Genomic DNA, 17,082 nt, shown 5'->3' on the forward strand with positions numbered 1-17,082 from the left:
TTATCACTAGACGACCTTGCTGCACTTTTGTGACCTGAAAGCCACTTGGTTTCTGATACTATTATGATTATAAATGTATGGTTCTCCATAAACTTGGACTAACTATAGGAGGTTACCGTTTAACCCCTGAATATCCATTTTTATATACTGCATATGCACTTTAGCAATTGTCCGTCTCATAGGCTTTTTTCTTACCTAGAAACTTTTTTTGCACCTTACTAATAGAGTAAAGCTTGTATTGTCATAGTGTCTGCACGGTTTTATTCTTGTGACCTTTATATTGCATTTATTGTATTTTAAAATAATGAAGTCAATAAAATTTTTTATATTTTAGGCGATGCTTCTTTTCTCTCATTTTTTTGATGATTTTGATACTTTTGGAAGCAGTCTTCCCTAGGCATTTTCTATTTGAACAGTTCTTTCATCAGTTTGTCTACAATCGTTTTAGCATTTGCACATTTTACCGGATAGGCTTCCAGCCAACCAGAGAAGAGATCTACACATACTAGGACATATTCATACACTCCTACCCTGGGTAGCTGTATGTAGTCAATCTGCAATCTCTGAAACGGGTAGAGAGGCCTAGGTGTCACTTTCTTAGGGACTTTTACTGTTTTACCTGGGTTGTGCAGTGCGCAGATGAGGCATGATTGTACAAGTTTCGCGGCTGCGTAACTGAAACCAGGAGCGATCCAAAAGGCATCTACCATGGCACACATGTGACTTTTTGAGGCGTGAGTGGGGCCATGTGCTGCTTGCGCCATAATTGGGAACAGGGACTTCGGTAGGCACAATTTATCCTTATCCTCCCATACTCCATTTGAGTTCAGCTCAGCTCCCAGTCTCCCCCAGTGTTCCTTCTCTGTTTGGGCAGCCTGTTGCTGGAGGGATTTCAGGACATCTAGGCTCAGTGTGGCTGGAATACGCTGACTCCCCGCCACCGTCCACTGCTCCCTAGGCCGCCTTGCTGCTACTTTAGCTGCCTCGTCCGCCCTTCTGTTGCCCTCTACCTCCACGGAGTCACCTTTTGTGTGTGCTTTTACCTTGACAATGCCAACCTGGACTGGTAACATCAATGCCTCCATCAAATGTTTCACCAGCTCTACATTCTTAATGGGCTTTCCGCCTGATGTAAGAAACGCTCTGCTTCTCCAGATAGGGCCATAATCATGGGCTATTCCCCATGCATAATTCGAATCTGTGTAAATATTATCGACTTTACCTGCAGCGGCTCTACACGCCTCAGTGACTGCCTTCAACTCTGCCTCCTGTGCCGACATGTGAGGATGGAGTGGTTCAGCTCGGATTACCTCCTGTGAGGATACTACTGCATATCCAGTGTAGAATCACCCATCCTGGTGGTATCTGGAGCCATCTACAAAAAACTCAAAATCTGCATTAGGAACACGTTTTTCATGAACGTGTGCAAACCACACTGTCACCTGACAGTGCATCAGTTCTATGCAGTCATGTTCATACATCATGTCAAAGTATTCTTCCTCACTTGCTAATACGGTCACCAATTCCCCCTTTTCTGAATCAACAGGCAGTAGGGTGGCGGGATTCAGAACGTTACATCTTTTGAGGGTGACATACTCAGGAATTAGTAGAGCGCATTCAAGTCGGAGCTGTCTGGCCATAGACAGATGTTTTGGATGAACTTGTACGATTATGGAATGGATGTCATGTGGGAAATAAATTGTCAAAGGAAAAGTCGGCGTGATCTCACATGCCTTTCCTAGTAGTAGTGCAGCTGCTCCTACTGCACGGACACATGTAGGTGACCCTCTGATCACTGGGTCTAATTGTGCTGAGTAGTAAGCTATTGGTCACTGTTTCCCTCCATGTTGTTGTGTCCATACTGTAGTAGCATGTCCTCCCTGCTCTGTGCAAAACAAGAAAAATGGATGGTCATAGTTTGGAATGCCTAAGGCCGGGGCTGACACAATGAGCAGTTTGAGAGAATGGAAGGAATCAATTGCTTCTTGAGTGAGATCATATGGGCTGATGACAAGCAGTCATAAAGTGGTTGCATCATTTGTGAAGCAGACCTTATCCAAGGCCTACAGTAGGTCACCAAGCCTAGGAAAGAGCGTAGATGCTGATTTGACCTGGGTAGAGGGAGACTTTGAATTGCCTGTTTCCTGTCTTCAGTCAGGTGTCTTGTACTTTCGGTAATACAATGTCCCAAAAATGTCACCTTTTATTTGCAATACTGTAATTTGTCATGTGAGACGTTGCAACCCTTTTCTGCCAAAAAACATAGCAAGGAAACTGTAGCTTCCTTGCAGGACATGTGGTCCAGGCAGCAGAGAAAAAGGTCATCCACGTACTGTAATTCTACTATCTCTGGGTGAGGTGGTTGCCATTGCTCAAGCACCCCTGCCATTGCTGTTGAATAGATGGTAGGGGAGTTCTTTCCCCCTTGTGGGAGGACTGACCAACAATATTGTTTACCTTCATGAGTAAAGGAAAAAAGATACTGACAGTCAGGGTACAGGGGTACAGAGAAAAATGCATTCGCCAAATCAATGACTGTGAAACATGTTGATGTTGCTGGGATCTGTGACAGTAATGTGTGTGGGTTAGGGACGATTGAGGTCACACTCTCTGTAACATCATTAATAGCCCTTAAGTTATGAACCATTCTATAAGTGTCAGGGGAACCTTTCGGTCCTTTTTTCTTAATGGGATACAAAGGGGTGTTGCAGGGGGAAGATCTTTGCACCAGAACCCCTGCCTTAACATACTCTTTAATATCTCTGCTCAGGGCCATTGATTTGGCTAGGCTCAAGGGGTATTGCTTTAAACAAGGAGGAGTGGTTCCTTCTTTCAATTTAATCATGACAGGGGGAATGGGCAGCCGACCCACATCGGTTTTTCCCCTTGCCCAAACAGTGTCTGGCACCTGTCCCATTTCCCCATCCTCAGGCATTTTGGTGTCGGGTGTTAGTTTCACTGCTTTTGTCATATACACCATTGCTGCAATCTTACACAAATGTTTATCTGAGAGGGGGCTTGTGACTGTAATACCCTCAGGAGAGTACAGTATGGTGGCCGCGCGGCTCTTAGATACCCGCTGTTTACCTTGAAAACCAGCGTGCAGCACCGCTGATCGCTGGTCTCTCGCTGCCACACGCAGCGATGCGCGCTGGCCAGCGGGAGACCAATGATCAAAAAACGGCCCAGGACGATGGAGCGCGATCAGCGATACCCGGCAGGGGGGTCGGTCGCTGATCCATGTCACACACAGCGATATCGCTGGCGAGATCGCTGTGGCATCACAAAATCAGTGATCTCGCTGGCAACATCGCTGTGTGTGATGGGGCCTTAAGTCTCCTTAGTAGGGTTTTTGCAGTGGCAGGCGTAATGTCCATTTCCTCCACAATTCCAGCACTTCACTGTCTCTATGTCCTTAAGTCCCTTACTTACTCACTGTTTTCCTTGTGTCCAGCATACATGACAGGTTGTCTTATCGTCCTTGTTTGTTCAACTCCTTTAGCTACGTTAAGAAGGTCTTTCATATCTACATGTCTCTATTCAGGTCTGGCTGTCTGTACTGCGTCTCATAAGTCTTTGTTCATACTGTCAATGAATGCATTCACCAGTATTTTAACATCAAGTGGGTTTATGCGATTGTACCCCATGTCAGCCCATTTCAGTTGTAACCGTCCAAAGTACATCTCTACACATTCTCCTTTTTGCTGTGTCACAATAGTCAGGAGTACAGACTGCTCTGATTGTTCAACTGTAGCCCACTGTTTTAGTTGACTCACAGTACGTCTCCCCAGACCATGCAGATTTATCATCCATGCCCCAAGCCTGATTCTTTGCCACATCTGTATGTGTCTTAATTATGTGTCCTAGTACGTCACCTGCCTTTAAACTCACCAAGCTCTCTAGGTCTGCCCAGGTACACTTATATGCCCGCTGTATTTCCTTTATGTGTCAATGTGGGGAGGAGGACTCCCATAGAGTGAAGGATCCCCATAAAGTGACTGGGCCAGAACCAAGGGGACCGCCATCAGGGTTCCTGAAGGAACGACACCGGGGGGGCAACAAAGAGAAACACATGACTGAAGGTGACAGGGCAGCAAGGGGTGGGGCTAGGATAAAAGGAGCAGGGAGCGCGCTCAAAAGTCAGTTGGCAGAGAGGCGAATAGGAGACAAGAAACCGTGTGATATAGAGAGAGACGGTGTAGCGGGTGTTGGAGAGTCGGGAGACGTACAGGGGTCTGTGAGGGGTAAGCGACGCATTCACTGAGCAGTGACTGATGCTTTACCCCTACCGGGGGCCGTTCTCCGCCCACGGTCGGTCGCAGCTGTGCCTGCTGTTCCTCGCCCTGCTGCGGCTGGTCCGCTACCCCTAGCCACCGCCGTCACTATACACCAACCCGCTGCAGTGGCCTGGACACTGCCTCCCTGTCTTCGCCCACGGCTGCGGCCCTCCCATCACCAGCCTCAGTGGACACCACGTCGCCATAGGCAGCAGTAGAGGCCTACGTCCCGTCTACAGAGGGACCCTTAGTAGAGGTCGACCAAATGTCACTTAAAAGGACTGCGACATAACTGTGCTTTGAGGCGGGAGCCAGCTAAGTCGTTCTGAAAGCCCTACCCCGCTGTGTCTTCAGGGGATCATCTACACCCAGGATTGCCCCAGCTCCAGGATTCCTTCAGGGCCTGTTGCGCCCCAACGGCACAGATCCTCCAGGGCCTGTTGCGCCCCAACAGCACAGATCCTTCAGGGCCTGTTGCGCCCCAACGGCACAGATCCTTCTGGGCCTGTTGTGCCCCCAGCGTCAGGGTTACTCCAGGGCCTGGTGCGCCCCAACGACAAAGATCCTTCAGGGCCTGTCGAGCCCCAGCTTCCCCTGGATATCGGGGTGTCAAAGCAACCGCATCAGCGAGCTCGAAGCAGCCACGCCTGTGACCCTGAAGGACGCCTGGAAGGATAAGTTGACTTTAGGAAATAAGGACCATAGTTGGCCGTACGTGGCCCATTACAACCGGTCTAGCCAGATTAGTCGCATTCTCGATAAGAAAAGTGTTGTTATTGTTGAGTCCCTGCGTGGACAGATTGGTGTTATCCCTTTTGTTCATTCAGCATAGCCCCAGTGACTCCAATTCATAAACGTTGATTTCAAAAACCACGCTCAGTCTCGTGTCTCGTCACTGCATTCTGAGAACCTGCTTTACCCTACACCTGTAAAACAGGAATGGTTGGTTTTCAGGGTCAGGCAGCTGCTTCAGCATTGCTAGCTGGTCAGAGGGGCTCCAGGGATAACACTCCTGCAACTTTCTTACTATAGTCACCCTTCTAGGTCCTGATGTGGTTGGTTGTCTGGTGTCTACTGTCAGCTTACTCCTCAAAGGTCAATGTCCCCACTACCCAATAACCACACTATTATGTCAGCTTCTTATGTCACTACATATGATCTTGTCCGAGTAGGATTTAGTACAACTCGCTTAGGTCGGTAGCACAGGTGACACAAGTAGCTATTCAGTCAGTGTTTGTCTGAATCTGACTACAGTGTTTACAAGTCCATCTGTTTTGTCTGGGTCTCTGGTTAAACTTGTCAATCAAAACATTCATATTACACCTTACTTCCATACTGCTGCACATTCTCAAACATCATTTACTCACTTGCTAATTTCCTCCCTTGTCTGTGCCTTTTTGTTTTCGTACATCCAAACATTCACACTCTGGCTTTTTTGCCTTTTTCAATATTGGACCCACCTGTTTTACTGCTTCCTTTCTTCTCTGTCTTTTACAATAATACACTTTATTTCTATAGTGCCGACATATTCCGTAGCACTTTACATTTCAGAGGGGACATGTACAGACGATAGACATTACAGCATAACAATAATCACATAGATCATAACAGATACGAAGAGGAATGAGGGCCCTGCTCGCAAGCTTACAATCTATGAATACAATCTGCATAGCAGTTCGGAATTCCATTGGGGGCCCTGACTGCACACACAGAATAAGTTGCCATGGCTTCAACTTATTCGTCAGACAGCTCACCTTTATTGTGAATTGCCCTTCTAGTGTGCCTGGACCTTGTCTTACAGGTCACACGTAGCAAGTCAAAGCGAGCCTGCCAAGGTGTAGCGGGAAGGCTCCTTGCCTCTCACCCGGTAGACCTACAGGATGCAACGGGAAGGCTCTTTACCTCTCACCCATTAGATCAGCTGACTAGACTAGGAATAAGCCTTTTACCTACTAGTCCAGCTCCATGGAACGTGGGAAGGCTGCTTCAACTTAGACAGTTCACCTTTATTCTGAAATGCCCTTCTAGTGTGCCTGCACCTTGTCTTACAGGCCACACATAGCAAGTCAGAACGAGCCTGCCAAGGTATAGCCAGAAGGCTCCTTGCCCGCGACTCTCACCCACAACAAAAAACCCGCTGACTAAAGTAAGAAGGCCCTGATGTGATAGGCCTCTAACCTACCATATCAGCCGTGCAGTTGGCTACCTCCTTCTGCTGATCCTCAATTTGCTATATATCAATCACACAACTAGAAGCAGGTACAAACACATTAATGACCAAACAATCACTTACAAGTTTCCTTCTAAATTAGGCACGATACTTTACTTTCAACTTCCAACTCCAACTTACAAAATTTCATTCCACTTCAACTAAGAACTGTTGCTTTAAAATGCACAAAACTCCTAGCGAGCATTACACCAAGGACAGAAATACAGAGAATTTTGAGCGTAGCTCCGTGCCCTCTCCTATTATACACTCAGCGTAAATAAGAGAGGAGAAATGCACAAGCAGTCGCGCAGGGGCATCATTCATCCCTCCCATCAGAATTTTAGAAATTTAGTGTCCTTCACACTGAAACAGAATGCAGCAGTTCTTAGACAAAATCAGTTTCAATCAATTTCAATCTCTGTAAAACCCTCATCAATCTCTGGTGACCACGGGACTTCGCTGTAGGGACAAATAACTGTATAATGTGAGTAACCACGCCTTGCCTTTTTCTGGCCAAATGTTTCCAGAAAACTTTCCAATGTAATACCACATATAACAGGAGCTATATCATTACTCAAACTCAGATGTAGAGTGAAATATCTGTAACGTATCCGTCCTGGACCTCCCACAAGAACTGGAAAGGTAACAATATTAGGACTCCATGAAAAAATTCTGTAGGGCTCTGCCCCTTGACTCACTATGCCTAGAACTCCTCTGCATCCTTCACAGAATGGTGATGATTAATTCATGCATGCTCATTCAGGGATTTTTTTTTTTCTTTCACTTTTCGGTGGTCAGTTGATTTTACAAAAAGAAGAGAACAAAAATCCCTTATCTCAATCACTCCGCCTAATTAAGCTGAAGGTGAGTTGAATAATGTCCTCTGACGCATACAGAGGACCACACATAACAGGACCCCTCATCAATCAGGGACTTATTTATATCCCTTATACTCAATTACTCATCTCTCATCTCATTCAGAGGTTCTCATAGACATACATACAAGGATTCACACAGCCTGCCTATTTTGCACTTTGAAATTAACAAAACTTATGAATCTACAGCAGTGTCCACTGACATTCTGAGAACACCAAAGCCAACTTCTTAAATAACAACAACAAAATCACAAAAAACAAAATAACCACAGCCCTATACAAATTACAGCCTCATATGATTTACTGCCAATCCAAAATGACCAAAATATCAGCACTGCAAGAAGTCTATCCCTGCTCTGTGCTACACAGTACACAACCAGTTAGTATATTGACAGAACAGATTGACAGATAATACAAATGACAATTATTATCTTATTACTCTATTATTCAACTCTCATAAGGACATACTCACTGGTGATGTAGGTTCTTTTTAACCATGTTGTACAGCCTTACCCAGAGATATGTAGAGATCCAGAGAGATTGCAGTGCAAAACGTGTAAGAATAAATTTTCTCACCTTGCTGCAGCTGGATTTTGCATGTCCAACCTCCCAGGAAGCTCCCACATACGGATTCCGAATAGGCTGGTTACCACGGCCCCATGTTGGGCGCCAAAACTGTCGTAGCTGTTTTCAGTCTGACCCAAAGTCAGACATGCCAGATCACCAGTGAGGCCAAATTAGGAGTTTACGCCCTTAATTTACAAGCACTTGGAGAAAAAGAAAACTGCACACAGATTGTGAGCAAGTCACTTTATCTGACGTAATGAAACACAAGGCAATCGTTTATACCATTTACAACAAATATGTAACTCTATTGAGCTCATGTAGCCCCCACCGTCACCTCAGGGTCATACCTTGTTTACCATGTACCCAGAACACGTTGTGGCTGACTATTGAGAACATATATGATAAGAAGCATAATTTCCTTGAAGAAAAGACTGGCAAACTGTAACGTCGGCGGCCGTGCCCGCCGCCGTTCCACCAGCACCAGGCCACACCGCTGCGACCTTTTACACGGCCGCATCCTGTCAAACTGCTTCCTGCTCATGCGCGCTCCCACCTCCTCCTTTCTCCACATCAGCTTCGGCCTGCACATGCGCCTTAGTAGGCCGTGGGCGCGCGCCCTTCAGATTTCTTAACTCTGTGGTGGGCGGCGTCTAGATCACGGTCAGCCAATCACCTGCTGGCAGGGGATATATCAGGCATCTCCCATAATGGGAGTATGCCTGGTTATCGTGTGCTTTACCCTGCGCTAATCTGGCTGCCTAGTCTATAGTCTTTTCCTCAGTCTCGTGATTCCTCCTGTCCCTGCCTTCGTTGTCTCAGCCACTGTGTTCTATTACCATCCTTCCTGCCTGTCATCCATTCTGCCTGGTCCCTGTTCCTCAGCCTATGTCCCCTCTGGTCTTCGTCTCAGTTCTGCCCTCCAGTGCCTGCCCCGTTCCCTGTCCAGTTCTCCTGTCTGCTGTCTGTCTGTCGTCTTAGTTGTTTCTGGTGCCTCTCTCCGCGCTTAGTGCACAGAGTCCTGTACCTTGGTCCCTGTCTGGTATCCCGGTCCTGCCTGTAGCCACACCGGTCCTTCGAGCCGCCCCTCTTGGTTCCATCTGTCACAGTGTCTGACCCCCGTGGGCCTGCCCCTAATGGTCCCTGTATAGGGGTCGGTTCCACCTGGCGTGCTCGTCACGGGGGCCTCAGTTCCGCGACCCAGAGGGTCCACTCTCGGACGCTGCCAATCCCTGAAGCGTCACACAAACTGTTGTGTCATAAGAATAAATTCTAGCAATGAAAGGCAAAAGGCAATTGAAGAATTAAAGGCAGATAAAGGCAAACCATTAACCCTTCTATATCAATATACTGTAATATATATATATGTATACATATATAAAAACTGTATATGTCAGTGACACACACATATATCACACATATATATATATATACAGTTGTGGCCAAAAGTATTGACACCCCTGCAATTCTGTCAGATAATACTCAGTTTCTTCCTGAATAAATGATTGCAAACACAAATTCTTTGGTATTATTATCTTCATTTAATTTGTCTTAAATGAAAAAACACAAAAAGAATTGTCCTAAAGCCAAATTGGATATAATTCCACACCAAACATAAAAAAGAGGGTGAACAAAAGTATTGGCGCTGTTCGAAAAATCATGTGATGCTTCTCTAATTTGTGCAATTATCAGCACCTGTAACTTACCTGTGGCACCTAACAGGTGTTGGCAATAACTAAATCACACTTGCAGCCAGTTGACATGGATTAAAGTTGACTCAACCTCTGTCCTGTGTCCTTGTGTGTACCACATTGAGCATGGAGAAAAGAAAGAAGACCAAAGAACTGTCTGAGGACTTGAGAAACCAAATTGTGAGGAAGCATGAGCAATCTCAAGGCTACAAGTCCATCTCCAAAGACCTGAATGTTCCTGTGTCTACCGTGCGCAGTGTCATCAAGAAGTTTAAAGCCCATGGCACTGTGGCTAACCTCCCTAGATGTGGACGGAAAAGAAAAATTGACAAGAGATTTCAACGCAAGATTGTGCGGATGTTGGATAAAGAACCTCGACTAACATCCAAACAAGTTCAAGCTGCCCTGCAGTCCGAGGGTACAACAGTGTCAAACCGCACTATCCATCGGCATCTGAATGAAAAGGGACTGTATGGTAGGAGACCCAGGAAGACCCCACTTCTTACCCCGAGACATAAAAAAGCCAGGCTGGAGTGTGCCAAAACTTACCTGAAAAAGCCTAAAACGTTTTGGAAGAATGTTCACTGGTCAGATAAGACAAAAGTAGAGCTTTTTGGGCAAAGGCATCAACATAGAGTTTACAGGAGAAAAAAAGAGGCATTCAAAGAAAAGAACACAGTCCCTACAGTCAAACATGGCGGAGGTTCCCTGATGTTTTGGGGTTGCTTTGCTGCCTCTGGCACTGGACTGCTTGACCGTGTGCATGGCATTATGAAGTCTGAAGACTACCAACAAATTTTGCAGCATAATGTAGGGCCCAGTGTGAGAAAACTGGGTCTCCCTCAGAGATCATAGGTCTTCCAGCAGGACAATGACCCAAAACACACTTCAAAAAGCACTAGAAAATGGTTTGAGAGAAAGCACTGGAGACTTCTAAGGTGGCCAGCAATGAGTCCAGACCTGAATCCCATAGAACACCTGTGGATAGATCAAAAATGGCAGTTTGGAGAAGGCACCCTTCAAATATCAGGGACCTGGAGCAGTTTGCCAAAGAAGAATGGTCTAAAATTCCAGCAGAGCATTGTAAGAAATGCATTGATGGTTACCTGAAGCGGTTGGTCGCAGTTATTTTGGCTAAAGGTTGTGCAACCAAGTATTAGGCTGAGGGTGCCAATACTTTTGTCTGGCCCATTTTTGGAGTTTTGTGTGAAATGATCAATGTTTTGCTTTTTTCTTCATTCTCTTTTGTGTTTTTTCATTTAAGACAAATTAAATGAAGATAATAATACCAAAGAATTTGTGTTTGCAATCATTTTCAGGAAGAAACTGAGTGTTATCTGACAGAATTGCAGGGGTGTCAATACTTTTGGCCACAACTGTATATAGTATATATATTTATTTATATTTCATAGAGAGATAGAAGAAAAGCCTGTAAAAAAAAACAGTAAACTTTATTTTCGTTTTAATACGAAATGTGTGTTGGGGCGGTGGGGACCTGTCTCATCATTTTTATATTTGTAAGTGTTGCCATCCTGCTTGTTTTTACTATTTATGCCTATTATATGTGGAAAAGTGATATATAGATTTTTATGACATGTAGTTGTTGGCTATAACTTGCTAGATTAGGCTTAAAAACACTACTGAATACTATGTATGATGTTGGTCCCCTCACTTTGTATAATGCCATTATAATAAAGTATTTTTATGGGTTATACTGTTTAGTGGTCATTGTATTTATAACCAAACGTTGTTTTCTAAGTTCTTTTGAGTTAATACCCATTTTTATGTTTTGGGCCTATTGTGTGTTTAATACCACACATGAATTGCCAGCTTTTCAAAGGACACCGGTGCATAAACATTGGACAGCACTTGCATGGTCCGTGTGATGTCGGATTTTTTTCATGCCCATATGCTTGCATTGGTGAGACTCGGCCGATATACGTGTAAAATCGCAGCATGCTGCGATTTTACACACACGTAGAATACGCGCGAGAAAAAATACGGTGATGTGAGCTGCCTAATAGATTAACATTAGTCCGAGTGCTATGCAATGTTTTCTCGCATAGCACTCGTCCATATTCTATGCTAGTGTGACCCCGGCCTTAGGCTCTTTCTACACTGTGTCCAATCTTTACCAAGGCATGTAACCTCCCCATAGACTATTGTTAGCAAGATGCATTATACTATAAGAGTATCTTTTTGGACTAGATTTAGCTGATACACAGTAGTGCCTTTTGCGGCGTATATACTGCTTTTCAAATTGTGTTTCAAGGGGTTTTTCATTAATTAGTTTTATTAAACCCATGAGAATGCTGTAGATAAAAATAATAAAATCAGCTAGACTCACCATCCCTCGGCTCTAGCACTGCCTATCCACTGCTGTTCCCAGTCTTTGTTGATCGGTTGCAGCAGTGACATCACAACTACATAGTATGTGACCACTGTAGCTAGTCTCAAGGCTCAGCGGTTATGTAGTAGTCAACATAAGACCATTCAGCCTAGATTGTCTGTTGCAGTCCCGAGCGCTATAGTTTTGATGTCACCGCTGCAGCCTATCTACAAAGATCAGAAGCAGCAGGGGAGAGTAACTTCTGGTGACAGGGTTTGGGAGGTTGAAAAAACATTCTAGATGTTAGAACCCCTATAGCAGTATACAATTAATGACTGAATCGGCTAGATGTTATCTGCACACAAGCCTAGTTATATCTTAAATATAAGCTATAACCTGCAAACACTGTTCTTCAATCATATGTATACAACACATAAACATAAGCTGTAATATGGATGCAGGATTATAATCAAATACTTTACAAGTCCTTAGCTGTACTTTCCATCACCTAATCTCAGGGAGAGAACTTTGACAAGGATGTACATTACTAACCTAGAATACTTTTAGTTCTTGACTAAATAAATCTTATTTTTTAGACCAAAACAACTCTATAGCAATTGACTTATTCTCAACCTTATGCCAACATACTAGAACACTCTGTCAGACACGAATCCAAACAGGAACTGGATAATTACACATTTATAACTGTCAGATTTTACATCTAAGGTTTTGCAAAGGTCGAAAATAAACTATCTACAGTTGATTTTCTGTGGTGTCAGCCCTGTAATTAATAACTGTTTGAGTAATGTCATTTTAGTGAAGTGTTAATATTGATCTGTTTGACAATTTAAAGAAATGCTTTTTAGAATCTGGTATAGGGGTTGTTTCCCCCCAAAAAATCACCTGACCACAGAATAGAATCATAGAATGTTGTGAAGAACCTCCTGGGTCATTGTGTCCAACCCCCTGCTCAATGCAGGAGTCACTAAACCATTTCAGACAGATGTCTGTCTAGCCTCTGCTTGAAGACTTAGCTTGAAAGAGCTGATAAATGAATGCTATATAAGGAGCACACCACTAGAATTCCACTAGTTACTAGAACTAGCCTTCCATTGTGGGAGAGTTTCAATGGAGTGTTGGTCATACATGCACAGTCGCTCCATTAAAACTTCCTGGCTTAGCACCACCATTTTATTGATCATTAAGGTCCCAGTCATGTAGCCTTCAGTGATCATACATTGAAAACCTATTTTACTTTTCTTGGAATTTCCACCAAGCATTAGAATAGCTATTTGAAACTCACTTTATTTGGGACACTTGAAATAAGGGATGGTGGTCATACATGTACACTATCTGTGAATTTTAATCAGCAGTAACTACTGACAAATATGTATTGTCAGTTTTAAAGGGCTGTCTAATAATTACAATTATTTTAAAGATGGGTCCGTGATGGCACTAAGATAAAAAATACATATTCATCTTCTCAATCTATACTACTGCTAGTATACCTCACTGGTCCCTTGCTTCTGTTTCCAACAGTGGGTATCAGATGATTTTTGCAAACAAACCCATTCTACTGACTCTCAGCAGTGGTCATGCTCTACCTGAGTTTAAAGAAAGAGCAGAAACACTTTTTCTTCAAGCTCAGACAGAAAGTGACCACAAAAAACAATCATGGATTGCCGAAATGGTCTATTGACTCTGCCAGCAAAAGAGTCATTCAGGGGACACTGTTACGAAGAAGCAGCAAGAGTTTGATTCGTACCTCCACAGGTCCAATTTTTAAATATTTCATACTTTAGTTGTTTTATAATTGAAAGAAGATCCATGTCCATTGAGATGTAATTGTCACCTAAGATTTTTATCCAGAGGAAGGCAAAAACCCCATGGGGCAGATTCTAATTGTTCCATGTTTCGGAAGAATTTCCTTCCCAGCTCCAAATATAGCAATCAGACTAGTTCCCTGGCTCAATGCAGTTCACGCATTCCCTTAATAATCTTGGTTGTTCTGCAACAGCTCTAGTTCAGCTATGTCCTTCTTATACACTGGATCCCAAAATTGTACATATTATCCAAAGTGTGGCTACACTAGTGAGTAGTGCATAGAGGTAAACCTTTGTTCTTGAACATCTATGCCTCTTTTAATGTATCCAATGATTTATTTTGCCTGGAACTGGTTGGCTTGCAACAAAACTTGAGATTGATGTCTGTCAATGCACCTTGGGAGAGTTTTGTCCACTATTTTATCATTTAATACATAATTGTACATTGTATTACTCAAAAATGCATAACCTTACATTTATGTACATCAAACTTCAATTGCCATTTTTCAGTCCAAGTCTAAATATTACATAAATCTCTCTGTAATATTAAGTTATCCTCATTTGTGTTGATTACTTTGCAAAGCTTAAGATCATCTGCATCTAATCTATAAGCCCTCAACAAGGCCATTAATAAATATATTAAAAAGAAGAGACCCCAATACTGACCTCTATAGTAAATTTCTTTAAAGTAGTGGACCCATATAAGCTACTAAATTATGTACGCAGATGTCTATAATATATTTTTTTAGGTTCCTCGCTTGACCTTCACCATTTCTGGATATTTTGCACTATATGCTTAAATAAAAATATATTTAAGTATGATATGTATGTCAATCATTATATTTAATTTCTAGGATGATGCTTCTTGATGGCTGTTTAGTTGAAAAGTGGAAAGACCAATTAAACAAGAGATTCAAGGTAATGTTACTGGCTTTATAATGTAGGGTAATCCTGACATTTTGCATGACATGTCAGTTGGCCCAATGTTACAGAAATTTCTGCATTAGCAGTTCTAATCCCACAGACTAAAGCTACAAGCATCCTAGTGCCATTCCCTCAGTAGAACCTTATATAAGAGGTTAAGATAAGTATACTGTAACATACTGTTAGCAGGTATCTCGTTTGTAAACTCTATTACTTATCATTAGTGTTGAGCATTCCGATACCGCAAGTATCGGGTATCGGCCGATACTTGCTGTATCGGAATTCCGATACCGACTTCCGATATTTTTTCAATATCGGAATTCGGCATCGGAATCGGAAGTTCAGTTGATTGACGGCCTGACGTCATCATGATGCGCGGTGTGTGCGCATCATGATGCGCCGTCATTTCGGGCCTTCCGGGGGTCTCTGCCGGCCTGCCGGGGGGCTGTGCCGGCCTGCCGGGGGGCTGTGTGGACTGCCCGGGGTCTGTACCGGCCTGCCGGGGGGCTGTGCCGGCCTGCCGGTGGTCTGTGCACCCTGTGGGGGTCTGTACCGGCCTGCCGGGGGGCTGTGCCGGCCTGCCGGGGGGCTGTGCTGATGTCCGGGGGTCTGTGCAAGCATCGTCCGATGGGACTACAAGTCCCATCGGGCGATGCCTGCTACCATGACAGTGATTGACACATTAGCCAATGATGGGACAGTAGTAGTCCCATCATCCGGCTAATGTGTTAAATGTTAAAGAAAAAAAAAAAAAAATACTACATACATACTACATGCATGCTACATACATACTACATGCTACATACATACTACATATATACTACATACATACTACATACATACTACATGCATGCTACATACATACTACATGCTACATACATACTACATATATACTACATACATGCTACATACATACTGCATGCTACATACATACTACATACATACTACATACATACTACATGCATGCTACATACATACTACATATATACTACATGCATGCTACATACATACTACATGCTACATACATACTACATATATACTACATACATACTACATACATGCTACATACATACTGCATGCTACATACATACTACATACATACTACATACATACTACATGCATGCTACATACATACTACATGCATGCTACATACATACTACATGCTACATACATACCACATATATACTACATATATACTACATGCATGCTACATACATACTACATGCTACATACATACCACATACATACTACATACATACTACAAACATACTACATGCTACATACATACTACATATATACTACATGCATGCTACATACATACTACATGCTACATACATACCACATACATACTACATACATACTACATACATACTACATGCTACATACATACTACATATATACTACATGCATGCTACATACATACTACATGCTACATACATACCACATACATACTACATACATGCTACATATATACTACATGCATGCTACATACATACTACATATATACTACATGCATGCTACATACATACTACATGCTACATGCATGCTACATACATACTACATGCTACATACATACCACATACATACTACATACATACTACATATATACTACATGCATGCTACATACATACTACATATATACTACATGCATGCTACATACATACTACATGCTACATGCATGCTACATACATACTACATACATACTACATGCTACATACATACCACATATATACTACATACATACAATACATTCATACAATACATACATAGACATACAGTACATATAACATAGAGTAACATACTTACCAATACTTGTCACATTGTTCCCCGAAGCCATTGTCTTTTCCGGAATAAATATTAACATAACAAACCACAAAAATACTCACCCACGATCCGAAGCAGTCCACGAGTGTGTCCCACGACGATCTTGGGTAGAGAACGGCAGCATCAGATGATGCTGCCGTTCTCTACGGGCTGCAGGAATCCAATGACGGAAGGTAGGTATCCTTCCGCACTGTATTCCTCCGCCACTTAAAAAAAAAAAAAAGTCCCTAGTCTCACTTTATGCCATTGCTGTGTGGGAATTTCCCACACAGCAATGGCATAAAGTGAGACTAGGGACTTTTTTTTTTTTTGAATTTCCCACACAGCAATGGCATAAAGTGAGACTAGGGACTTTTTTTTTTTTTTAATTTCCCACACAGCAATGGCATAAAGTGAGACTAGGGACTTTTTTTTTTTTTTAAGTGGCGGAGGAATACAGTGCGGAAGGATACCTACCTTCCGTCATTGGATTCCTGCAGCCCGTAGAGAACGGCAGCAACAGCTGATGCTGCAGTTCTCTACCCAAGATCGTCGTGGGACACACTCGTGGACTGCTTCGGATCGTG

At 43.2% G+C, this 17,082-nt stretch overlaps 1 protein-coding gene across 1 annotated transcript in view; it reads left to right on the forward strand.

Moving 5' to 3' along the window:
• The window catches only part of SFRP4 (secreted frizzled related protein 4), a 120,989-nt gene that overhangs the window by 85,753 nt on the left and 18,154 nt on the right, over positions 1–17,082 (forward strand). Inside the window, exon 5 of the mRNA XM_073549981.1 lies at positions 14,623–14,686. Coding sequence (XP_073406082.1) covers positions 14,623–14,686 — 64 coding nt within the window. The remainder of the gene's footprint in view (positions 1–14,622; positions 14,687–17,082) is intronic.

The sequence above is a fragment of the Dendrobates tinctorius genome, unplaced genomic scaffold, assembly GCF_039654945.1.
Source record: "Dendrobates tinctorius isolate UK_male_01 unplaced genomic scaffold, ASM3965494v1 ptg000162l, whole genome shotgun sequence".
In the NCBI taxonomy this organism is placed as follows: Eukaryota; Metazoa; Chordata; class Amphibia; order Anura; family Dendrobatidae; genus Dendrobates; species Dendrobates tinctorius.